The sequence below is a fragment of the Manacus vitellinus genome, unplaced genomic scaffold (assembly GCF_001715985.3).
Source record: "Manacus vitellinus isolate BGI_N305 unplaced genomic scaffold, ASM171598v3 scaffold_30_pilon, whole genome shotgun sequence".
NCBI classification, from domain to species: Eukaryota; Metazoa; Chordata; class Aves; order Passeriformes; family Pipridae; genus Manacus; species Manacus vitellinus.
In genome coordinates this window covers 7,460,399-7,485,989 of record NW_021940291.1, presented here as the reverse complement: position 1 = coordinate 7,485,989, position 25,591 = coordinate 7,460,399, and the positions used below count along the sequence as shown (strand labels likewise).

Genomic DNA, 25,591 nt, shown 5'->3' with positions numbered 1-25,591 from the left:
GAGCAGAGGAACAGTTAAAAGCAAAAGGAAACACATTCCCCTTCTCCCTTAGGGAGGTCCTTGCTGGTTTAGTGAAGCCAAGCATGCTGGGGAGTTTCTGATGCACTGATATTGCTGGGGAAGAGGAGGGAGGACAGCTTAAAGCTACCTGGCCTGAGATCAAGAAAGCTGGTGCAGAAGGGTCTCCCACAGAGCATAAAGATACTCCTGGCTGCTGTGGCTGCAGTAGTGTAGCCTCTTTCCTTCAGTCTTGTCTCCCATCTGAAAAAAAACAACAAGTAATAAATCACAACTGTACTCAAATACAACAGATTTAATACAAGTGACTTCAATGCCCCCATCAAAAAAAAAAAAAAAAAAAAAGCCCAAACAACAAAAGCACAAAAAGCCTGCAGAACTAGATAATTTCTTCTCTTGAGGTAGCTGGTATTAATATGTATTCAAGAAGTGAAGCCACCTAACAATTTGAGGCCGGAGTATTTAGATAAGCCAGGGAGATAACACTGGTCTGTTACAGAGCTGTGGCTGTATGAAGAATTGAAGCAAGCTTTTTTTCTTGGTTCCCAAGTAAGAAATACAATCAATCAAGAGCTTCTGGTATTTCAAGAAGAGATACAGATTTCAGTCACACAGTGGCAAATTACACTTTTATCCTTTTCTTCAGGAGTGTATCATCGATGAGGACTGTGAAACAGGGAAATATTGCCAGTTCTCCACCTTTGAATACAAATGTCAGCTCTGCAAAACCCAGCATACAGTAAGTCCTGAATGAGACGTGATTTTATGTGATCTGTAGAAACTCAGTGTTATTGTTGCTAATGTCAACAAGCCGAAATTGGTAGAAAAGAAGCGGCAAAGCTTTCTGCATGAGGGTAAAAAAAATGGGTGTGTGTAGAGTTTTTTGGGTTGTGTGGGGTTTTTCTTCCTGTTAACAAAACTGAGTTTCAAGGTTTCTGTTCTCATATGCTCCAAAATCTGCCTTGGGCTCCTCCTGACTCAAGCTTGCCTTGTTGGGTGGCCTGAGAACAGCATAAGCTAACACATTGTAGGTTGCCAGTGGAATGGGCAAAGAGGAAATACTGTGGCAGCTCCCAAGGCTCAGCTGACAGTCGGTCGTTTCCAGCTCTGGATTCACAAAGGGAATTGCAGCAGCCTGCCCTCTTCCCTTCACTGACAAACTGTACAATGCTGTAGTGCAGTGGGGACTGTACAGGATCCTCTTCTCTTATTTGAATCTGTGAACCTCAGGAAGCAGTCAGTTCCTGTCTTTTGAGCTAGAAGATCAATGTTCTTAGTAGTAGCTATGGTTAGGTTATCTTCTGTAAGGGACAGATGCCTGAGAAGTTCAGGCTTTTTCTGTGATCAAAATCCAGTTTAGAAGCAGCCTGTCAAAAAAGCCCTTTTATTTGACTGTCCCTTTTCAACTAAGTTCTGCTGATGGCCTCTTGCAAAACAAATTCACTCCTCAAAGCATTTGCAGACAGTCCAGTGTACAAGCAACTAAATGTTGCTGTAAATTCATGTAAACTGAATAGGATTGTTATAACCTAAAAGCACCAGGCTGTTCCTGAAATAATTTAAATAGTTATCTTGATAAGTTAAAGGAGCTCTATTGACTTCAGTGTACTGAATGCTTGCTTAAAATCCTGATCATGTCCTATATGTGTCATTGAGAAAGCTTATTCTTTGTATTTTAGAAAATGTTAAACTAATAATTTTTCATGTTAAGATGGAATAATTCAAAATAAAGATCGGGCTGCCCCTCATCTATGCCCCCCTATAATCCCACCTTTTCTTTTCAGTCCTCAGCAGAACACTTGTAGGATAAAGAAAGTAAAAATGGGGTGTTAGCTACACTTCTGTTGTAAAGTGAGCTCAGACTGAAGGAGGTGGGATCAATTCCCTGACCTTGAATCCCTGCAATTACAAAGCATTTTTATCCCCAGTTAGCAGGTCTTAATAGTACCAGTGCAGTCCTACTCCTTGCCCTGTGTTAAGCACCTCCTGTGGGATTCACTGGAAAAGAAGTTCAGATTTTGTATGGCTGCCCAGACAGGGCTTAACACAGACAGGAAAAAGCTGTTAAAGCACTGACCTGGTAGGAATCTCTAAGATGTTAATCAAACTACCTAAAAAAAGGAACAATGTGACACACCCTTTTTATTAGGTTGATTTATTAGGTGTGTGTAGTTGAAACACTGGGGCAGTTGTCACACAAAGCTATCTTTAGCTAGAGGTTTGCATTTCTGCTTTTCAAAGAGATTTTTTTTCAGAGATTTTTTTCAAAGATTCTTGGTTACCAATGAGATCTGGTTCTTATTACAACTGCAAATGGATTTTAGTAAGATTTTTTTGCTGTGCTCTTTGAAAACAATCCTTCTGAACAAATCGTAAATTCCTGACTGTATTTAACAATGGAAAAAAAAATCAGTAATGTTTTCCATCGATAATATTTCATTTCTTAATTTTTACTTCCCTTGATTGCAGAAGGAAAGGCTCCAGGGAGAACTTAGAGCAGTCTTCCAGTACCTAAAGGAGAGAATACCAGCACCTATAGGAGAGCTGGAGAGGGACTTTTTACAAGGGCATGTAGTGAGAGAACAAAGGGGAATGTCTTCCAACTGACAGAAGACAGGTTTGAATTAGATATTAGGAAGAAATTCTTTACTGTGAGGGTGGTGAGGCACTGGAACAGGTTGCCCAGAGAAGTTGTGGATGCCCCATCCCTGGGAGTGTTCAAGGCCAGGTTGGATGGAGCTCTGAGCAGCCTGGTCTAGTGGAAGGTGTCCCTGCCCACGATGTGGGGTTTGGAACTGGATGACCTTTAAGGCCCTGTCCAACCTACACTGTGGGATATCTGGCTGCTGATCAGTGTTCATGTGAATGCTAAAGTAAGAATTCATGTCTTGTAGTATTGGAAGTATATTAGTGTAGAAGGGGTGCTGTTACTGTAGTGTGGAGGTTCCTGTCTGGCAAAAAGTTCTACGTACCCTTAAACTGAGAACCCTAAGCATTTCTATTGAAACAGTGGGAATATGACACACATATATTACAAGCACATACATGCAGTTGCCTTCAGGACCAGGGTTAATTCTATGTTTAGCTGTCTGTGTTACAAGCAATTAGTGCTAAAGTGACAATTTTCTCACGTGCCTTCTCCATCTGCAAGCCCTGCTCCCGGGACGTTGAATGCTGTGGAGACCAGCTCTGTGTTTGGGGCCAGTGCAGGAAATCCACTTCAAAAGGGGAGAACGGCACCATTTGTGAGAACCAACACGACTGCAACCCTGGAATGTGCTGTGCTTTTCAGAAAGGTACCTCTGTGAATAGGACTTGTCCTATTCATTGCATCATACTGTATAATACATAATATATCCCCTCTTTTGCCAGGGGAAGTTGCTAAATCTCTACTTATGTAACTTCACCTATAACTTCATTATAAAACTTTGATAGAATCAGGAGTGAGAAACAGCCTGGTAGGGGTGCACAATGGTGAAAGAAAAGCCTGTTGCTCGCTAGAGATGAGACAAGCATGAGAAGCACAAAAATTTAGGTTTCCAAAGGGGAATCTTACACATTTAAAAGTAGCAGAACTCCGTTGTCAAATTTTCACCCAATAGAGCAAAAATAAGAGAATTAAAAATATACAGAAGAAATGATGAGATTACTGAAAGTGGCTTCTCTTTCCTATCAGCAAGCAGACTATCAGAATCAGACTGCAGATACATTTCATACTCTGAGTTTTATGTGTGCCTTCCAGGGCACCACACTGTGCAGTACTGACCAGACAGCCAAGATACACAGAGGAATGATGTCCCAGATTATGTTGTCGCTCCACATGGGAATGTGAAACTTGATTTACGGAAGGGAGGACAGGAGGAGAAGGTCTCAGGCCAAAAATTAATCCCAAATCCTGTCTGGTTAGGGTCCAATTTCTTTTACTGTTTTATACCCACTAGTTTCTCACTGCATTTTTCATAATTCATCTCAATTTTGTAGTCACAGGACACAGTTCCAACCACCTCCTTACACCAGGTAGATACTTCTCTACCTTTCTTCCTGGTTCTTGCTATGAGCCAGACGTGACCTTGTACCTTCACAGATGGTTGGGGTGCCTGTCCTGCTGTCAGCTTGCTGGTGGATCAGGCTGCCAGGGCATTTCAGGAAAACCAAAGATATGCTCAGCTTTCCCATGTTGATTTTGACTATTACATAGTGGACCTTCAATTTGTTTTCAACAAGTTTGGTTTCAACAAGTTTTGGTTGGAGCAGTTTTTCCTCTCTTCATCAGGTTCCACCTAAAGCATTTACAGGTTTTGCCAAGCTCTCCCAGAGGTTTCTTTGTACTCTGATTCTGAAATAAGACAGGAAGAGCACTTTTAATACATGCCTATTACTTTGACCATGCAGGACTCTGAATCTGCTTATGCTGCAGAGATGAGTAAATTAGTAGTGTGCATCCCATTGGTGTTAGTAAGCACCAGGCTGCTCTTTAGATCTTGACTAGAAATTTAGTACAAACCTGTAACTCAGGAAGGAACAACAGATACAGTTACAGAGAAAAAAATATATTTTTTATATATATATATATGCATATAAAAATCAATAGATAAGAATATTGATAAAATGGATAGAATACACTTATTAGAACTTGAAATAGAGCTATTGATAAATAGCAATGAATTTTTATTCTCTATAGTTGTGTGCTTTAGCAGGGTTTTTCAGGTTAGGCCTGCCTACTTCAAAGCCTTTCTTCATCACCAGAGTATTGCAAAAGGTTGTCCTAATAAAGATGTATATTTTTTTACATAAAACTGCAGTAAACTATGAGGTATTCACTTGTTAATATAGAATCTGTTTTGAAATTGGGAACTGATAGGTCATATACATTGAAGCATATATGTGTATACACACACATACATGTGTATTTTGACCAAGTCTGCTTTAATAATCTAAATTTTGAATTCCTCTCATATTTTATTCTGCCATATGAGGAGAATGAAGACAAGAGGAGGAAGGGAGGTTGGACAGGAACATCTGGAAATCTGAATTCCAGACTGACGCTATAAGTTACTAGCAGCAGGAAACCCAGAGGATGGAGCCTTCTAAAATAATTTCTTACACAACTTAAAATTCATCCCTGTGCAGAAACAAGGGTGCCAAGCCCCAAATGCCATCAGACAGCTTTGTGTGTTTCAGTATTACTGTAATAAATTAAACGTCTGAGGTGTAGTTCTTGCAGCTCATTATTTAGTCTCTGAACAATTGCTCTGTATATTTGTAACCTCTGCAAAGAAACAGGAAAACTAACAGAGTTCTAAAATACAGAGGTATTTCTCTATTCAGATTTTAAACCATTGCAAAGGATTCACTGTAATTTTTTCTTGGGTTTATAGTAACCTTTTGAATCTCCAAGGGATGGAGTTGTGCAGTACTGCTGTCTTGACACTCACTCTCTTTGGGAAGAGCAGGAGTTGATCTTGCTCATTAAGCATAAACTTCAAATGTCTTACTCCCACCTAGTGGAAAAAACATTAAGTTATGGCTCCTTTATTTGTAAGGGGACTTTAGGAGAGGTCAAATCTGTCTTTTTCTATAATGCATACACCCTTCAGAAATGAGGTCATCACAGGTTAGCAGACAGCCACGGTCTTCTCATAAAATGACTTTCCTTTGGCACACAGAGCTGCTGTTCCCTGTGTGCACACCCTTACCTGAGGAGGGTGAACCCTGCCATGATCCTTCCAACAGACTTCTCAACCTCATCACCTGGGACCTGGAACCCGATGGAGTGCTCGAGCAGTGCCCATGTGCAAGTGGCTTGATCTGCCAGCCTCAGAGGTAAAGATCAAAAGCGGGCAGACAACCTGCTTAAAAATTTGGAGGGGTCTGTTTCAGAGTCTGCCTCACTAGAAAATGTTTTGACAACTTTTCTCATCAGTAGCATTGAAACTTTCTGCTTTGTCCCACACAGATGTGCCTAATTGAGTTTGGCAACACATTAATCCCATGTGAATTAAGTCTGTGAGTTAATCAGGCTGTTACTGCTTTTTAATCAGTCAGTACTAACAGCTGTTGAGATGTATCATTTCAGTTTAATCCTCTGCATACAGTTCTTTGTCCACCATCTTTCTATGTTAGGCTGGGCTTCTGTTAGATGTTTTGCTTGCTTTCATATGTAAGACACATGAAAGATATTTTAAATACATGCAGTATTTCCTGCACTACTGATCAGCTTTACAGATGGGCACATGTATTGAAGAAAAAAAATTAATCTATCTTTGTTTGCACATTCCCCTCATTTCAAACTAACCCAGGGTGCCAGTTTCTCTACCACTAACTTATGATCTGCTCTCAGACTTCAAACACTTCAAACTGTGCAGACTTCTTCACTACCATTGAGTTTCACCAAATAGGAAGCAGGCTGTTTTCTGCTTGAAGTTAAAACTTTGCATAGATAATGCCTTTAATCATTCTCTAAAAGGACAGTTATTTGCATAATCAGCAGTTTCACTGGGGGAAGCGACATCATTTCAGTTTTGCATTAAAAGCATTTTTAGAAAACTTAAATGTTTTCTATGAAATTCTCCAAGTTTTCTCCTACCCTACCAGCATCATATTAACTTCCAACAAGACAGCATAGCTGGGAGAGAGATGTATATTAATACTTCTCTCCTCTGTGTCCAACTCTTTCTACATTTTTTCATGCATGAAAAGGAATCGGGTAACATTTTGTTTCATAAATGTCATCTAAGGAAACAAGCAGAGTTGATCCCATCCTTTCTGCACCAAAATTTTAGTTAATGTGCCATTAACCTCAGGGAAGGTCTGTCAGCAAATGTCATGTCTAGTTAGAAGGAAGACATTTCAGATGAGGATATATAAACACAGAAATTACTTAGGGTGTGAATATAACTGAACTGTCCAGCTATAGTCAAAAGAACTTCTTATCTGAATTTTAAGATTCTGACAACATTTTTTTAATAAAGAAACAGTCCACCTCTGCTTGAAATGGCCCTTGGCTAAATATTACAAGCAACTGATAAACACTGAAACTATTAGATTATACCAAAGAGAACACAGGGATAGTCTGTGCACAAATGGAAGTCTTGGAACTCCTAGAGAGCAAAAGAATTCAAAATATACAGCAGACAAGCTTCAGGAACATCTTTAGCTCATTTATGCTGTTTCCAGTGGAAGAGGGTGCAGCTTTCAGCAGTTGCTGAGGGGTGCCTGGCACAAGTAGTGCTCACCTGACATGGACATGTAGCCCAGTTGCATGCCCCAGAGGAACCATGATCAAGTTCTGTTCCCCTGACTCCTGAACACAACTATAAATCATTCCTCTTTCATAGTTGCTGCAAAAAATGTGGGATGTTTATTTGCAGGCAACTGAAGCCACTTGTCAAGGTGGCTTCACAAAACAGGATTGGCAATTGTAGTGTTTCCACTGCACTGTGAGGAACCAAATACATAAAGCTCATCCATCATAAGCTGGATGACTGTGTTTCTTAACTCTGTATTATGACATGAACAGCAAGGTCTAGTCACCCTCAGTGCCTGCAGAAGGGCCAGGCTGTGCTGAGGGCCACTGCCATCTTGTGTCCCAGGATCAAACATTTTTGTGTTGTTAGGCTCTGTTCTAGCTCTGAAGGTGGAAACTCTCCAGCTGTCTAGCACGTAAAAACCCCAGATCTTTATGAAATCAGCTAGGATAGATCTATTATGCATTTAACATGTCTTTATGTGGGAACTGTATAAAGAAACCAGCAGAACATAAAATGCTGTTCTGTGTGACCAGATGTGTCTCTCTTTTTCCAACAGCCACAGCCCTACATCTGTGTGTGAACTGTCTGCCAATGAAACCCGGAATAACGAAAAAGAAGATCCCTTAATCATGGATGAGATGCCATTTCTCAGCTTAATCCCCAGAGATATTCTTTCTGATTATGAAGAAAGCAGTGTCATTCAGGAAGTGCGTAGGGAATTAGAAAGTCTGGAGGAGCAAGCAGGTTTGAAGCCTGAGCCTGACTCAGCTCAGGACCTGGTTTTGGGAGATGAAATTTAAAGTCCAAGCACCAGGCAGTTTAGTTAGTCATTTCTAGCAATTTTTTGTCTAGTGTCTTGCTTATATAAACCCTAAACACACACTGCTGGATAGAAGTGCAATAAACAAGGTCTTCAATGAAAATACTTCTCTGTGCACCAAACCTGCATGTTCCAATTGCTGTTGAATTCATTCAATCCTTGGACCAAACCTGTCAAATGAGAAGTGTTTCTTCTGGATTAGTTTTTTCCCCGTGTACATCAGAAATAAACTTATTAGTACTTACACTCATTAAAAAATACACACGAGCGTAAATAATTTTAAGTTATTAGTAACTTCAGAAGTGACTTTTGAGTATGAACCATCTACTTTAAACTGCTGTAGTCATTAATTTTAGGGACTTTTTAATTTTTTTTCCTTTAGAAAATATGGTGAGTGAAGCTGCAACATCCAGCTTGTGGGTGTCACAGTGCCACAGAGCACTCTGCACCACATGAACACTCCTTCCTGGGGGAATGTTGTTTAAGGACCTGTTGGCTACATTCCATCATCACCTGCCCTTTGTGAGATGCAGGGGCAGTGAACATCAATTCCTGACTTCAGTTTAGCAGTAAGACAACTGAAATAGCTTCTTGCACTTAGAGACTTACACCCAGAGAACAACCTCTGAGCAATGGTTTATGCTTTTAATACACTTCACAGGCATAAACCTCTGCATGTTACAAGATGTGCTTATTGTGACCATCTTTAACAGGTCACTGATTTTAGAAATCGATGGCAAGCCAAGAGTAAAATCCAATCCACCAAACTCCCCAGCTGTCTCATCAGTTTGCTTCAGTGGCTCTTCCACTATTAATGGTTTTCTGGGGTACAGATTTCACCATCTGTTATTCCACATGGGAAAACACGACATGAGGTTCCAGCCAAGTAACTTCATGGCACTTCTTCCCAAACAATCCCTACTGCTTATCTCTAATTTGGACAGCAGAGCACCAACAGGAGCAGCTGTAAGACTGTGCTACCAGCCTGCACATCTTTCACCATGTCTACTTTATGAAAGCTTCTCAATAAATTCCTTGGGTACCAGAATTAATGTTAATAATCATAATCAACACGAGGATATTTCATCAGAACAGTCTGACTTTCAGTTTAAGGATTCTACAACCAATTCTCACACCAACACATACACCCAGGCACCTGCTCTCAGAGTTCACTGAATTCACCTCTCATTTCTATCCCCAATAAAATTATTGTACTTTAGAGACAGCCCATCTATACAAAGAGAAGGAATTAAATCTGTTTAAAAAAAACACGAAAGAGAGCAGTAATTGTCTGTAAATACTGCTCTCTTAATGACAGTATTACTCTCCCTTCAAATTCTTGGTGCTGCAATCCTCAGATCTCATCTCTAGGTTTTTGCCTCTCCAAATGTCTTTGAGGAAAATCCATGATCCATTTGATAGGTAATTTTTTTCCTCTCTTCAAAAGCTCCAAGGTTCCTTCAGCAGTCTATATAAATGGTAAAGGGCACTTTAATGACATACCCTGCCTAGAGGATGGTACACCCTCTCTGCTCCCTTTGCCCCCTCTTCCACCTCACTTACGTCGGGCAAGGGGCAGCACAGGACAAACGAAGAGGAAGAACGAGGGAGTTCATCTGTGCAGTGCCTGGTTCTCATGCTGCCAGATTCCTCAGGATTTTTAGGTTGCTGTGGGCCAGCATGCAAGGAAGACTTGAAGGTTCAGTTGTTGAACATTGCCTTTCCCCTCTGGAGCAGAAATTAGCTGTCAACCATATCTGGAACTTGGAAGTTTCACTGGTGAGAAATTCAGTTCTGGAAAAGGAAACTCACAGTGGGAGAAAAAATGGGTGGGAACTTAAACAAGAGAAGCAGATAAGCTATAAACCACTTCCTGTAACACTCTGTACATGGGGGGTGTGCACATACACACAAACACACAGCCTTACAATTCCAGCACTGCCTTGGGAAAGTCTGTATTTCCATGAAATAATTCCATATTTTTTTAGATAAAAAACACAGCATTTAATGATTAAAATAACACAACAGAATGAACAAATGTTTTATTGGCATGTTCATTGTTGTAAACAGCATCTGGCATGAAAAAGTTTACCAAAATCTTTTGATTGTTATAAATTAGGTGGTTTTTCCCAAAAACTATGGAGAATTGTTCTCTATTGATCTTTATGGACCAAAGCAAAAAACTGCTGTTCCTAGGCTTTGCAATGAAATCATGTTGACTGCATCAGTCTCTGCACCACAGCCTGAACTACTAAGTTTGTACGTTGAGGTGTTAGAGGTTGCCCCAATATTTGACTACATATAGCTATGGAATCAACTCTGGGAATAATAAACTGACTTTCAGCAGGTGGAGAAGATGCAAACTTGTCATAGTCTTAAAAACAAAATGTACAAAAAGTAGCGGAACAAAACAAAACCTTAATTAACAAGGGGAAGTACAACCCTAAAGTACCCAGCATCATCAAACATAAAATGAATACAAATTTAAATAGGCAACTATACTTCCAAATGTACACAATGAATGTTGATATGTGAAAAGAAATAGCATGGTAAATAGCTGAACTGCAGTTCTGGTGAATGGATAGGGCAAATTTTATTTACACATCGAACGCAATACACTAGAGCTGCTCATCGGCTTCTGTAACCTATTAAAAACCCCCAGTTTACCTTACAACAGCACTTCTGCAAACAAACAGCGCCTGCTGGCAGCTTTCTGCAGACACCTCTCAGACCGCCTGTTTTATGGAAGAAGAGTATAAAACCTCGCACTTGCAGCACTTCCACCTCCGGCCCTTTTCTGCCGCTCTTCTAGAACCAATGTGTTCACGTTTACTTCCGACTCTCTGATGAGGTAATGCGTGTATCAGTGAAACAAACAGAGAAAAGGATTCTTTCATGGCCTTTGCACAGCTTTTATTATTAAGCTATGAGTATCCTGTTTGAGGCTAGTTTCACTAGCTACTATGTGCACACTGTCCTCAAAAAATTTCCACTCGATTCCCTCCCCGCCCACTTTTTTTTTATTTTTTTTTTTTTTAGTTCTAATCTTTTATTTGCACATCCCTTTTAGCTTTACAGTACATTTGACTATAGTGCACAACATGATTCCAAGTCAAGCAGTGACCCGGCGGGGCCCTGCGCTGCCGGCGGGTCACCGCCCGCCCGGTGCTGGTGTCAGCGCTTTACACCTAATGAATGTCCTGCCGTAATGGCACTACACAGTAGTAGTGAACCTTTTTATTGGAAACAAAAAAAATTCCCCAGGGAAAATGCTATAGCAAGTGTCAGTCTTGAGTCAAATCTTTATTTGGTGCTCCATCCAGATAAATTTTTAGTGCTTTTTCTTTACGGGGAGAGTAGGTTACCCGGTGTCCAGTTTTCTGGAGTCTGCTGCTTTCTTTTTTCATCAGTTCATTTCTTTGCTCATCTGTTAATTCCATTAATTCTTCAGTTTTATCCCTAAAATGTAAACATGTTAAAACTCAGATCAATACAGTAACTGTAATTAGATTTCTGCCTTTTTTTTTTCCACTTGGAGTAACTTATTAAAACCACAACTAAGCACAACAGTTCTTAGGGATTGTTTCCCTCCTCTGCAGAAACGAACAATCTGTCTAAACCTGCTTTTCCAGCAGACACATTCACCCAGGGGAAGAAACAAGCCTATACTCCTCCATTTCCCTAACTCCTGTTCTTTATAGACAGCTAGGGCTCTGCTCTGTATTTGCTCTCAGTGCCAACAGCTGGAAGCAGTGTGTCAGCCAGCCCCTAAGAGAAGCTATCAGATGTTCTCCCAAACAATTTTCATCCAGACCAGCACGTTATCAACCAGCTGTTTCCCCCCCAACTCACATGCAATTATGAAAAATACCACAGAAGCAATGAGGTTGCCCCACCTACCAAGTTTAGAAGAATGACAATATTCAAGCTCTCAGTCCTCAAATCCTGCCTCTGGGCTACTGCCACCAGCTGATCAACGTTTTTCAGTTTAATAAAATTTTTATCCTAATGGCCTTTTTTCCAAATAAACCATATTAATTTCTCAAAGGAATAAACTCAGAAAATAAAATAAAATCCTTGCTGTCCAAAACATACAGCAAGAATTCACAAACTCCACAAGGGATACATTAAGATATTAAATCCACACACATACAAGCATAGCAACTAGTTTTGCATTCAGCAAAATATTTTCAGTGGTTTGGGAAGGAGGATTGAGTAAAAGGGTGCAGTGCTTGTTTTCTTAAACTTAATTAATAGGTTTTTAGGAAGCTGAGGAGCACAAATATTTCAGCTGACTGTTTTAAACTCTCTTTTCTGTATGGTGACAGAAGAGTATTTTATGTTCCTGTCAATTACATCATCCCTCAGATCTTACACAGCTTTTTTTGCATGGTTTATTATAATGTAATGAAATGCATACCTATAAAATATTACTGCACCATCATCACAAATGTACAGAGGCCAGACATTCAATGTAGATACTTTAGGATTCCAGTCCAAGTCTTGGTGAATCTCTAGTATGGAAATGTCACATGGAAAGGTTCCTCTACCCTGAGAAAAAACAATTACTCAGTGAATACAATAAAACAATCACGTCTGTGCCATTAGAAAGTAAAAATACACACAATCTTGCTTACCTTTGCAAATTCTATGTTTTCTAAGGGTATTCCACTTATTTCACTCAGCTGTAAAGTGAAGAAAAATGGTGGGTTTAATACAATTCCAAAACAACATGACACACTGTCTACAGAAAGTCAAAAATCTGCCAAATCTAGAAGTCGATTAAAGTATCTGAAAGTCCTCCAATGATCCAAAGCATCAGTACAAAATCACAGTGACAGAGTACACATTTTTAACATTTTTCAAGTTACCAGTGTTTGTCACAAGTGATGCTTGCTGTGATAGTATTTCATCACACTTCTCTTAATACTGAAGAGGAGACAAAAAAGTTCATAAAACCAATTAATTAATAACATCCACATTCCAAGATAAAAAGAGACCAACTGCCTCATGTTAAACCCTCAGGTTCATCAGCCAGCCTTCAGTAGGAAACTAGCATAAATAAAAACTGCTGACAAAAGCCAGACAAACTCAAATGTATTAGCCCTGCACATGTCTCAGGTGCAAATTTCTCTTACTATCGGCGGCAGTAAAACGATCAAGGCCTCTTGGAGCAAATGCTGTTAAAATTGCTCCCTGCACATCAATTCCTAAGAAAACAAGCACAACCAACTCTTTCTCCAGATACAAGTGAGAAGGAAGTCTTGAAGGCTGCATGCAAGAACCTGCAGTCATATCTTCATTTCTACCTAAAGAATACAAGAAACCTGTCCATAGCTTAATCTGAGTACACACACTAACCTCTTCTAACTTATCAATGCTCAGTGTCCACTGATACCAGCATTTCTGCTGCCCTCAACATCCAAGGTGGCCTTCTAACATCTGGGTATTGCCACACATAAACATTTCACCAGGAGTGGAACTCTGATTTACTGGATTGACTAAACAGTCTCAATATGAGACACCCCTACTCTAGACTTCTGCTAGGATGGCACAGGTCTGCTTACCTGTTAGAGGGTTCCAGCCTCAAGTAAAACCAAACCACACCACAGCCATATTTCTTTCCAACCAAAACACAGTTTAGTCTACTTGATACTGGTAACACCATCCCCAAGCAACAGCTCTCAAATTCATATATGAAGAGGCTGAAAGGCTTGGTATTTTGGAACAAAGAAATGAGCTTGAAAAAACACAGTGACAATAGCTTAGCTTTTCTTTCACATGTGTTTTTCAAGGATAAGGGACACAGGTAATATTACAGTGCTTAAACTTCAAAATGTGACTTCTTTTGGTGTACATTCACCTGAATACTTTCACAACAGACCATTATGTGAAATTAAGAAGTAAAGCTGATAATTCAAGTGGTTTTGGTAATAGGTTGGGATAGATTACTGATTCCCCAGGAAAAAAATTAATCACCATGCAACAAGATTTTTGTAGCTATAACATATTTGTGCTTCCCCATAGAGGACATCAATAAGGCTCTTGGTCACCACAAGAAACTTGCATCATGTTACACATTTTACCTTCTCTTTTAATTCTTCAACACTGCTGCTTTCTAGTACTACTTCCTGGAAAGAATCGAGTTTCATCTCTGATGGCCTCCATCGTCTCGACAGAACAGCAAGTTGTGACATGGATTTCATCTTTTCTACTCCTAGCAAAGAAAAAGGAAATTTATTGTATTAACATCACAAAATATCCTCTTTTAAATTATATTAAACACTAATATGAAAGTCTGCCCTACAGATATACATACAAACTAAGCAACACAGTAAGTGTGCTGCAAGTGGCTCACTTGAAAAAAAGGGGAGTGGGAAGGAACTAGAATTTAGTTGAACTTTTCTGTTGTCAGCTTCCTTTCAGAGAATTTTTCATAGGCAGAATCTCCTAGAAGCCATGCTATTTGCTCTTCTTTAGGGCACAGTTTTCCATCACAGCCAGCCTGGCTATCCATACAATATCCATCCACCTAACCAGAGGCGGATCTCCAGGTCTGACATTTGCATGAGGCCTTCCTCAGCAATCTGCTATTTACTCATGTGCTTCACTTCCTTTACCAAAATAAGCTTTCCCTGTCTGACTTCCAAATTTCCCATACCAACTCCACACTTGTTATTAAAACCTGTGTTACACCCACCACCTTCCAGAGTTTCAGTATGTGCTGCCTCCAGCCTTTCCATACCACTTTCAGGTACCAGAGCTCTCGCTGGCTGATGTAGTATAAACAGTATTACTCTAATTAGATAAGCAGAAGTGATATCCAAGGGCTGATTTTATTCATATTTTCAATTAGCCTATAGTTTTATAACTTAGCATGCAGAACTTGTGGCTTAAACATTTGTCTACCCTTACATGCTTGTTTTGCATACAACTACCACCGCTCTGTAAGCTTTTCCCTAAATACTTTCTGCAGCCTTGCCTGTGACTACATTTGTGCCACCTTTCAACACTAACCCATTGTCTGAAGTGAAGATACAGTCACCTAGTGCTTCTTGGCATTTATTTCAAGTCTGAAGCAATTACACAAATTTTCTTCAGTCAGAGAAAGAACTGATTTAAGTATGTCTGCAACAGTGTGATGTGAACCTATTATGCTAAGAAACTTAAATAAATGCAATTTAGAATAATTTACAGTTACCTGCCTAAGCTCTTCAGCTAAATACTGACAGCAAAGATGAAAGCAATGATGATGCAAACCCAGACTTATAGCAGTTGCCTTGACACTCTTCTTTGTTAGAACAAAGTACCTGCTGCTCTGGGGTAGCAGTGGGTACATACAATTTCATTTCCACAGATTATAGCAGGATCAAGCTGCATCTTCTACAACTGGATTAAAGTAGCACCTTTTGGGCAGAGCTAGAATTCTACAAACTATTACAGAACACTGGAAGCCCTGTAATCTATAATTTGGCACGTCTATGAACTAAGGAGGCCACAGTAGTTCTATCTCCAAGACCTACTCAGTACAGAAACAGTACAGCAACTAGCTAAATCTAACCAAAAAATATTTAAAACTAAAGTTTTAATTGCAGTGTGAGCTGATACATATGTCCATAGAAATCTACAGGTCTCCTGAATCTCCCATGTTTATTTGGCATGTATTGGCACAATTCTGTTAAAAATTAAAAATACCAGAACTGAACACAGCTGCCAAAGTACTGCTATTAGACCTTTAGCACACACAGCCACAGGAAACCTGCACTTGCACAATCACCCCCAGCTTCACAGAGGCTTTATTATTCTTAATTCTTTTTGCATCCATTTTTTTCTAACAAAATTCCATTAAAATGTCAGCAATAGTCTTTAAAAAAGGAAGAAAAGGGAAAGTATAGTTTCCAATGTCCTATAAAGAAAAAAATCTCTTTTACTTTCTCTTGACACTATATCATTACCATCAAGTATTTCTAAGAAGACCTCCCAATTGCTTGAAATATTGATATCTTCTTCATAGACATGATAATCCAGAAACACAGTGCCCGGATTCTTCCAGGTTTTCTTTCGTAGGCGAAACCTATAAATACACCACAAAGAAAACACTGAGTTTCTAACTGCTCATAAACACTCAGCACCACCAGAGATCAAAACTGAGTATTTTCTGACACAACTAGAACACAGCTCATTAATGCGAGGTTTGGTTAGGTTTATCAGAAAAGATTTCACATTCTGAAATAGTCCTGACAGCAGGGTATCACTACTGGCTTAGGGCTGAATCATTCATAAATACAAGGAAGACAAGCCCGTGTTCTGCCTGTTCAGTGGAAGAAATGTGTAGGGATTTAAAGGAAGAGTTTCCTAATTAGGGATTACCCTATTATGGTAAAGGTAAGACAGATCAGTGCTGTACACACACACTGTGATGTTGCACGAGCACTTTGCTGCAGTGATCTAAGCTGCATCTAGAGAGCACGTGGCTTTTTTATGAATTGACTTAATGTTCTCCTTCCTGAAGGAAATCATCCTTCTGAGAGAATACAACTTATCAGATCTAAAATTACAGACATGTTGCACACAGGCAATTAATTCTATGTAAATGTTACTCCCTATAGAATTCGTTCTGCATGAGATGAAAGTCAAGAATTGCTGAATTACTGTTTGTATTCACAGGCTGATTCAAAGATCACAGTAACTTATTTTCGCTTCTTTCAATACTTCCTTTGTCCACAAAAGGAAAAAAAATCAAAACACACTTTAAAGTAGTATTCAATCAGGTAACTTCAATGGATTGCAGTCTCTTTACCTGTCAATTGTCAAGTCTAGGCCACACTGTTCTCGAAGCTGAGGAAGCAGCTCCTCTTTGGACTGTCGGACAGTCATTCCTTTAGCAAAAACTGCATCTAGAAGAAACTTGCATGGCTGTGAACATAAACAGAAAGAGATTAAATATTCTTTGAACACAAAAATGTGATTTGCCTCTGTTTGTGCTCTGTGACCAGTCCCGTCCACCTGGCAAAATGTAGAAAGCTTCTCACAACCAAGGTAAGCAATAAATTAATTAAAATGAGGCATAACTACTTTGTGCAGCAGCAACCCTTTGGCAGGCCATTCAGACACCCTGAATGCCCCTGCAGAAACACTGCCTTGTGCTGCACTGCCAATTGCTACCATTACATTCACATTCCAAACAATTGGAGAGGAGTGTTCAAATTAAATAAGCCACATGATAATAAAAATGCTGCTTTCTTGGCTTTCATTGATCAGACAGACCAGAACTTTATGACTCTGTGGAAGTTACTTTTAAATTTATCTTATTCCCTGCTTTAGCATTTCAGCTTATTCTCTTATCCAATATTAACATGTATTCTGCAGTTTTGTCCCAAAAATGAAATTAAAGTGCAAAGTCAACTTTTAAAGACTGCAACCTATATAGTGACATCAATTCTATACTTTTCATGTCCCAAAAGATGTCCCAAGCTCGTGAGCTGCATTATTGCAAGAGAGTCATTTTTGTTTCAGGCTTGTCTTACACAGAGAGGACTACTACCCAGCTGACCATTCTGACAAGCACATGAATGAGACAAATTAGATCAGTTCAACATTACTGAAAACCACAACCATGAGTTGTTTCTTCTTTGGAAAGAATGCTACGTGACTGTCATGCATTTAAGGGAAACAAAGAAACAATTCATTTGTCCTGCATTTACACTGTAGAAAGAAAGACACTTGAGAGATACAGCAGATCACATTCCAATTGTTTACTTGGAACAGCATAAAGAGAAATAACCTCAAACTCCCTTTTTAAATCCAGGAAAACTTGCAAAGAAAAGAAGGACTTCCATTTTTTCCCAAGATTTCACAGGAAAACCTCGGCCAAAGCACATAATAATATTTTCCTGAATCAATCTTGAAATATTCAATACCTTACCTCAGGCTCGTTTACCAAGAGTTGATAGACTTTGACTCTGTATTCACCTTTCTTAAGGGCTCTTCCAAGTCTAATAGTTATCTAGAAGGCAAAAGGAGTACCTCTTAGAACTGGCATCAAAATCAGAACTGTATTTTGTAACACACTACCAAGACCAAAGTAATTATTTCACCTGGCAAATTCAAAAAAGTTGTAAATTATGTTAAGTTTATTTATAGTGTACCAATATATTTTTAATGATTCAAAATAACTTCTGAATAACCTTATTGTCATCAGAAAATGATGAAAGTGTCTCATTCAGCCGAACACTCTCAAACTCTTGATTGCTGGCATAGACTCTAAAGACTTTGAAGTGAGAAGATGGAACTCCAACAAAAGGCTCCAAATGTTGCTTGAAGGCAGACAGCGTAATTCTTTTATCAACATGCACCATCAGCCCTAAACAAAAATAAAGATAAAAATGGCATAAAAAACCCTGCTACCAAAAAAAGAAAAAAAGAACTCATATGATTTTCATATAGTTGCAGTTATCACTTGCAGCAAAACAGTACTGAAAAGTCTGAATTACAGTTAATGGCCACCATACATTTTATTTGATGGTGTTACTGTAACCTTTAAAAGCTCTGCATATTAATATTAAGTAATATTTGCATATTACATATTAAGTGTTTATGGGCAGATATTCCTGGAAGACACAGCAGTTCCCAGCTGCCCTGGTTTGCAATGAGTGGAGCAAAGTAGTACCTTCTCCATCCAGTAAGACAAAAACTAAAGAGAGTATGATGGAGTGATTGCAGATAATCTTCCTACAGCTCTCCCCTGCCTCAAGGGAGAGACAGCAGTGCTTTGGTGTTGGGGCTGGCCAGGCACATGCCACTCAACTCCTTTTTTTTTTTTCCATCCTGGTTTTCAGGATTAAAAAGTTACGTAAATTCTGTGTTCTGGAAGGCCACAGGATATCACAAGGCAAGATCAAGTCTAGATTAAGGGACTTTTTCAGGGAATAATTTTGTAATTAAGGAAAAGCCACTGTAGTAATATGGAATTCTGGAAAGTAAAGTGAATAGTTTATCTCTAGAAAATTGTGGTTTTGACACATGCAATTTGCACTACACAATAAACTGTGTAGGGATTACATAATATCATGACTTTCTAGAAGAAATTCCTATTCAGAATATTTAAATAACAAATAAATTATTTGAATTATAAATCTGTTCATGCTATTATATTAAAAATACATAAAAGCTTTTCCCTCAGGATAATTTCTACAGTGTACAATGAAAATGTCAAAATTACTGCAAACAAATAATTCCTGAATCCAACTAGTCCTACCAAAACAAAACAGGGAAAAATTAAAGCAGTTCAAAATTAGCCCCAAAGATCACTCCAAGCTAAAGGAGTAATTTTTAAAAAAACTTTAGTAGATGCAAATCAATTGCTCCATGGTTTTATAAAATTTAATGTTTGTTTACCAAAAAAAAACTCCCAAAACAAAATCAGCAGAAGTGATTTTCCTCTTTCTTCTATTATTGTTACATCAGGATTTCTAGATTGACATGAAAACCTTTGCCTTCCAAAATATTTATCTTACATTCTGCTGTTCTTTAATTATTATTCTGTTAGTTATAAAACATATGCAAGTGCAAAGCATTGCTTAAATGATTTATTTTTATGACAATTATATATTACTTACACTCTTATATTGAACTTGTTTGGACACTTTCATGTCAGCCTTACACATCATTGTACCTACTGTACTTCAGTCAGTGAAAAGCAATGGTCTACTCAAATTTTCAATATCAAGTATATTTGAACTTTCTTTACAGCCAAATGACTAGGACTTCTCAGGTTTGTCAGTCTAAATGGTAACAGAATTATTGCTCTATTAACCACAGTAAATAAGTGCATTCTGAAACAGGTGAATCAGCAGCAGCGGGTGAAACAATGTTTCTTTCACTGGAAGACAACACAGCTTCCTCTCCAGAGAACACTTCCATTACATATAAATAAATGTTCATTTTCTTAAAAACAAAAAAGCAAGGCACTGTTCAAATACGTAATCACTTATTACAAGATCTAAATTAGGCTAGATTTTTGCTGACCATGACACCACATGCCATCTTTGCACTTTTGTTAGATTTAATTTGACATTATAATCAAGTTTTTCAATATTGTCATTATCTTAACACAGCATATGAATTAAATAGTAATAAACACTGGATTATTTTAAGGCACTTAAAAAAGAATACCTACATTTTTGCCCTTCTCCCGAGCCTTCCTCTGCAGCGTAGGGTTCTGACTTAAAGTACATATACTGTGCTTCTCCTCTGCTCTTGCCACTTTCATCGTACTCACTGTCTGTTCCAGAATCTTCCTCTGCAGTGTCCCAGGTTTCCTTCTTCCCCTGGTTTGCTTTTGATCGCCTACTACTCGTGATACTGTGAGAATCAAGTCCATTAGCCAAGGGAAGCGGGGCATTGTCCACATTGCATAACGTGTCACTGCTGTGACTGGAGCTCAGGATGTCACTGTCCACTGAACTCGTACTCCTGTCGTTATTTACATCTGAATCCGACCGTTCCTCTGACTGGAGATTTTCCGGATCAGAAATCTGAATTTGGTTTTCAAGTTCTCTGTTTTCTGCTGATGCTGAGGAATCTATTTCATTTAAAGGTGATTCAATGTTTTCAAAGTCACTGGCTTCTGTGCTTTTGCTGCTGTCTCCATTATCTCCCTCCTGCTGCTGCTGTTGCAGGGACAAGCTTTTAAGTTTTTCGGTGCTTTCTTCCAGAATCGCCTCTACAGATTTCATATTACCTACAGGTCCTTTAACTCTTTCACAGGCTTCATCCAAGTTGCCTGCACCTCCACTAGACTTCTGATAAACCCCTCGTCTAAACTGAGATCCAGGTGCTTGCTCTGGCAATGAAACATACAGTCTGATTGTGTTTGCATGACGATCCAAAAGCTTCCATAAATGAGAGTCTGTGTATGTCACATGACGATCTAAAGACTCTGAGCTTTCAACAAATACCTGAACATAAAATAACAGTGTTTCATCACACAGTGTCATTTCAAATAAAAGAGACAATAGCAAACAGACAGGATTGAGCACACATTGGAAATAATGTCATCAAGAAACATCACCTTTTATAACAGAGTTAAAATACACGCTTAGAAAAAGACAGACTAAGGAGTTTGTATTATAATGGTTTCACTTTTCCTTATTTTCATAATCATATTAAGACTGGAGTGAGCTGTAACCAGACTGACCAGCTGCAGTAAATGCTTATGTTCAGAAGCATACTCATAGATCACCTCATGTGCACCCTTCGCCTGTACAGTAGCACTAGTTCTGGTAGCAATGACCCCACAACTCCAGCAGACAGTGTCTTCATTTTCTAGTAGAACATCATAAGAAATTTTTAAACATGTACATGGGTAAGCAATAGTACAAATCAAACACCTTTTTTCCCTTTGTCAAAGGCCTCTGTTGTAGCAATAACATGAATGGGCTCAAAGTAACTAAACAAGTCAATGCCATTGTTTTGCTCCTCTATAAGCCAAAGCCTTCACTAATCTTTCTTCATCCAGAAGACTTGATATTGAGCTTAAAATTCAGAGAGAGAGGATGAGCAAAATGTGCTATGTGTTACAACTACTGCAGTAAAAAAGACAATGTACAAACTTAAAATGTTAAAGTTATTTGAGTACTAAGTAAATCCTTTTCTGAATGAATTGTACAACTATTATTGGAAACATTAGAAGTCTTTTTTGAAAAAATAACAAACTATCTAGGGATAATCTGCATAGTGAAAACTACTGAACTTAAGATGAAGACCCACCAAAAACTTGCTTTTAGTTTTGACTTTTGTTTTTTTGGGAAGTTTAATACTGAGAGCAGGTACAGTTTTCAGAAGGTTTAGACAAATCAGGTAGGTTTCACAGCAATGTAGAAGTCTTTGTTCCCTAAGAATGGCTGACCTTTAACAGTCTTAATCATAAGGCTGTTAACCTCACCATCATTTGAACCACTGAGTAACAACCAGATTCTCAATCCACTCTTTTAGGTACACCTGATTTCATACATAGCCTAAAGTATTTCTCAGCACCACAGTACTGGGCACATAAAACCCCACACAGTACACAGATGGTTATCCATTATCAATTCTATACTGACCACGCTTTTCACAACACAACAGCCAAGTCTACAAAGACATGAAAAGTAAACAATTTAAAAACCAGAGCATGTACCTTGTTGCTCCTAAAAAAGCCTTCAGCTTTCAGTGTTTTGCTGGAAACGTTGAGGAGACGCAGGTCGTTGTAGCACCGCTCCAACACGACGCGCATTGTTTCAGCGGGCAGGTGCGTAGCCTAAAACAAGACACTGACAGTGAGGGAACGTGCACTATACACAGCTTCAAATGTTGAAACAAGCCTTTCATTTTTACAGATTTGATAGGTAGCAAATGTTAGTTTTTCCACAAGGTCAGATGACTGAAATGGCCTGGCTTTCTTTGCAGAGAACTGGCAAATTGTTAATGACCAGTAATATAAGAAATTGGTCTTATAATTTAGTCTATGAACCAGCAGAAAATAAAAGAATGATTTTCAAGCATCAGGTTTTGCACAGTGCTCACTTAATTCTTAATTAGATTGAATTCAAAATGCTGGAATCATGTTTTATAACAAATATTATGTAGTTACACCAACCACTGAACTATTTTACACAGAATTGAGCATGCACAGTGTGTCTTCCAATTCAATGGAAGCAGTAACATCCCATGGTTTAAGACCATGTAAAAAAAAAATCAATTTGCATCTTAATAACAAGTAGCTGTCGGGACGAAAAAGAGAGTTTGTACAGAGAATGTGGACAGCTTTGGATGTTAAGTTTCAATTACAAGAGGGGAAATAACATGTTGGTTCAGTTATACAGTAACAGTTCACTAGTTCCGTCACTGACTGGACACTCAGAGAGGTGGTTCAAGTTACTAACCAAAAAGAACATGAGCTCAACTCTTCAGCTTTCCCACAGAAGTTATTACTGAGTAAGCTAATAAGTGATATGGTCAGACAGTGGCTAAGCTTATGCAGAAGCTGGGGTAGAACTCTGGATGGAAGGAAGAAGCAGACTGCTGCTGTTAGCAGGAAGGAGCAGATAGGCAAGATCAACTCTAACAAGTACTGCACGACTCAGCGTGATCTGCAAAAGGTGCAGGCTCTCATTTTAGATGTTTAAATTATGACACATTTTCACAGCCAAAATGAATGAAAACCCTGTAAATAAAAGTCCTTAACGACTGTAAATTACCTTTGAAATGAGCTGTTTAAATTCTGAAACTGTTTGATTCAAATAAGCTCGTACACTTATTGAAGGAGCAACAGATTCAGTCTTTAGGTCGACCACATGAACCTTTACCATGACCTCTGTAGGGAATAGGAAAAAAAAAAAATAAATCACATATATACACATAGAGAGAAAATTCAACAGGCAAAGAAAACACAAAAATGCTGGTCTGATGTGCTGGTTAAGAGGTTGCATTAAATACATAAAAACAGTAAGAACTTGAAAAGCAGTTCGATTTCAGAATTAAATTTTCCAACCAAATGTAGTGCCAAGAAAGAAAAAAGTTCCAATTTGACTAATTTTAGTAAACCTCAGATCTGCTACAATTAGAAACAAGTCAGCAACACAGCACAGCATGTAGTTCTAAATATTGACTTTGTAAAATGCGGTACAACAAGTTTTTCTTCTTTGGTACATCATATTGAAGCTCTATGTTTTACAAGTTTTGTGTTTGTGCAACATATGATTTTAGTCTATCCTTGTCTATATATAATTACATGTCTTACCACCAGGTTTATAGCACTGGAAAACTTGGTCAGGTCTTCTTGTTTCCAGCAGTAAGTCAAACATGTACGTTGATTTGACACCTCCCAGCAACAAACCCATTGGTGTGTCCTCTTCTCCTTCATAAGACCGTTCCAAGTAGTCGTGGAACTCGTCGTATTTGACAAGACGACAGCAATCCAAAGGAACAACCTCTTCTAAATCCATCAGCTAAATCATGCACACAAAAAAACCCCCAAGCATTTAATAATGGTTTATTTGCAAATGTAGTTTTTACCTTGTAATAGAAATATCTCACTTTGAATTCACTAATTTTAACTTGGATTTAGAAAACACATACACATACATCAGAGATATTATATGCATAGACATGTAATATATGCAGGTTTCCAAAATCAAAAGAGAAGCCTGCATCAAAATGCAGAAGCGAGGGAATTTTGGGAAGTACGTATACAAGCACATGAAGACAGACCCCAGAAGTATTTTCAGAGGGATACATTGCCTATCAGTTATACCAAATGGCCTCACAGAGGCCTGAAGAAGACATATCCCCTGATTATCTTCCTTGCATCTCAAGGAGATCTTAACACATTCCAAGCCTGTGAGTGCCTTGGCTGGTACTCTCCCAGCCAAAGACATATGGCAAGAACCAAAATGCACAAGTAGGTAAGCAAGAACTGAAATCTTCATCTTCTACCTGTTTGTGGAAGATAAAGATCAACAGATGCCTTGATGTTCACTGCTATTATTGTATTAGCTACACTGAAAGGCTCTTGAAAGAATTCTCTTATTATGTATCTACTATAACATTTTACTGCAATACAAATAAGTGTTCATAATTCTTTTAAGTTGCTGAGGCTATGGTGAGTCTAACAGCAGCTCTCTCTGATTTTTAAGTAAAGGTATGTAAAATCATACTGCCTTTTAAAAAGGTAGGTTTTATCATTCTAATCAGAAATGATCTGATGGCTACTGACAGAAAACTCGTACAATAATGGGTGACTAGAACACCTTTAAAAACAAAAAAAAAAACCAAAAAATCCCAACATGTAAAATTTCCCCAGAACCAACCCCCAACAAAAAACATCCATAGCCATGCCCTCCCAAATATTCTCATAGCATTAGAAATTTAAAAACTTAGGATACACAACAGCAGAAAAATACATCTAACAACTGAACTATCCTGTTATGCATAGCATACCTTGTAAGCTATTTCCACAGCTTCCTTCAGTGTCCTGTCCTTATGAACCTCCAATTTGTTCTCCATCATTATTTGTTTTGTAGGATGCATGCAGAACAATTTAATCTATGAAATACAAAAGGAAGAAAAATGAAGGCACTTGCAAATACCTTTCATATTAGAGCACATTTAAGTTTACAACCCATACTCAAACAATCCAACATAAAATATATCTTTAGCTCTACTTCAGCTATAGGACAGCTTCCTTTCAGCTGGTTACACAACTGAAGATAGAAAATGTCAAAAGGTACACAAGGTATTTATGTGTATCTGAATCTTTTTGCAAGCTAGGGTACAACATCTATAGCCAGAACATCTTGTAACCACAGGCAGTGAGCAAATCCTCCAAAAGGAAACGCACATATGAACAACGAATGTGAAATTCCTTTTCACATAGAGAATGACACATTTTGCAATGCCAGAGAACTTCTTCATAAAACAATCACTGGATTCATAGATAGAGCAGCTGACTGCCATGCTTGTA

General features: G+C 38.6%; 2 protein-coding genes across 2 annotated transcripts in view; one reads left to right on the top strand and one right to left on the bottom strand.

Annotated features, from left to right (window-relative positions):
• The window catches only part of DKK3 (dickkopf WNT signaling pathway inhibitor 3), a 28,359-nt gene extending 20,149 nt beyond the window's left edge, over positions 1 to 8,210 (top strand). Inside the window, exons 4-7 of the mRNA XM_029961037.1 lie at positions 665 to 757; positions 3,170 to 3,314; positions 5,685 to 5,841; positions 7,825 to 8,210. Coding sequence (XP_029816897.1) covers positions 665 to 757; positions 3,170 to 3,314; positions 5,685 to 5,841; positions 7,825 to 8,068 — 639 coding nt within the window. The 3' untranslated portion in view covers positions 8,069 to 8,210. The remainder of the gene's footprint in view (positions 1 to 664; positions 758 to 3,169; positions 3,315 to 5,684; positions 5,842 to 7,824) is intronic.
• A 2,766-nt stretch (positions 8,211 to 10,976) lies between these two features.
• The window catches only part of USP47 (ubiquitin specific peptidase 47), a 36,216-nt gene continuing 21,601 nt past the window's right edge, over positions 10,977 to 25,591 (bottom strand). Inside the window, exons 17-29 of the mRNA XM_029961036.1 lie at positions 25,069 to 25,173; positions 23,870 to 24,077; positions 23,328 to 23,443; positions 22,268 to 22,387; positions 20,267 to 21,047; positions 18,276 to 18,451; positions 18,014 to 18,094; positions 16,889 to 17,004; positions 16,044 to 16,162; positions 14,175 to 14,305; positions 12,726 to 12,773; positions 12,509 to 12,639; positions 10,977 to 11,547 (exon numbers count right to left, since the gene is read on the bottom strand). Coding sequence (XP_029816896.1) covers positions 11,373 to 11,547; positions 12,509 to 12,639; positions 12,726 to 12,773; positions 14,175 to 14,305; positions 16,044 to 16,162; positions 16,889 to 17,004; positions 18,014 to 18,094; positions 18,276 to 18,451; positions 20,267 to 21,047; positions 22,268 to 22,387; positions 23,328 to 23,443; positions 23,870 to 24,077; positions 25,069 to 25,173 — 2,307 coding nt within the window. The 3' untranslated portion in view covers positions 10,977 to 11,372. The remainder of the gene's footprint in view (positions 11,548 to 12,508; positions 12,640 to 12,725; positions 12,774 to 14,174; positions 14,306 to 16,043; positions 16,163 to 16,888; positions 17,005 to 18,013; positions 18,095 to 18,275; positions 18,452 to 20,266; positions 21,048 to 22,267; positions 22,388 to 23,327; positions 23,444 to 23,869; positions 24,078 to 25,068; positions 25,174 to 25,591) is intronic.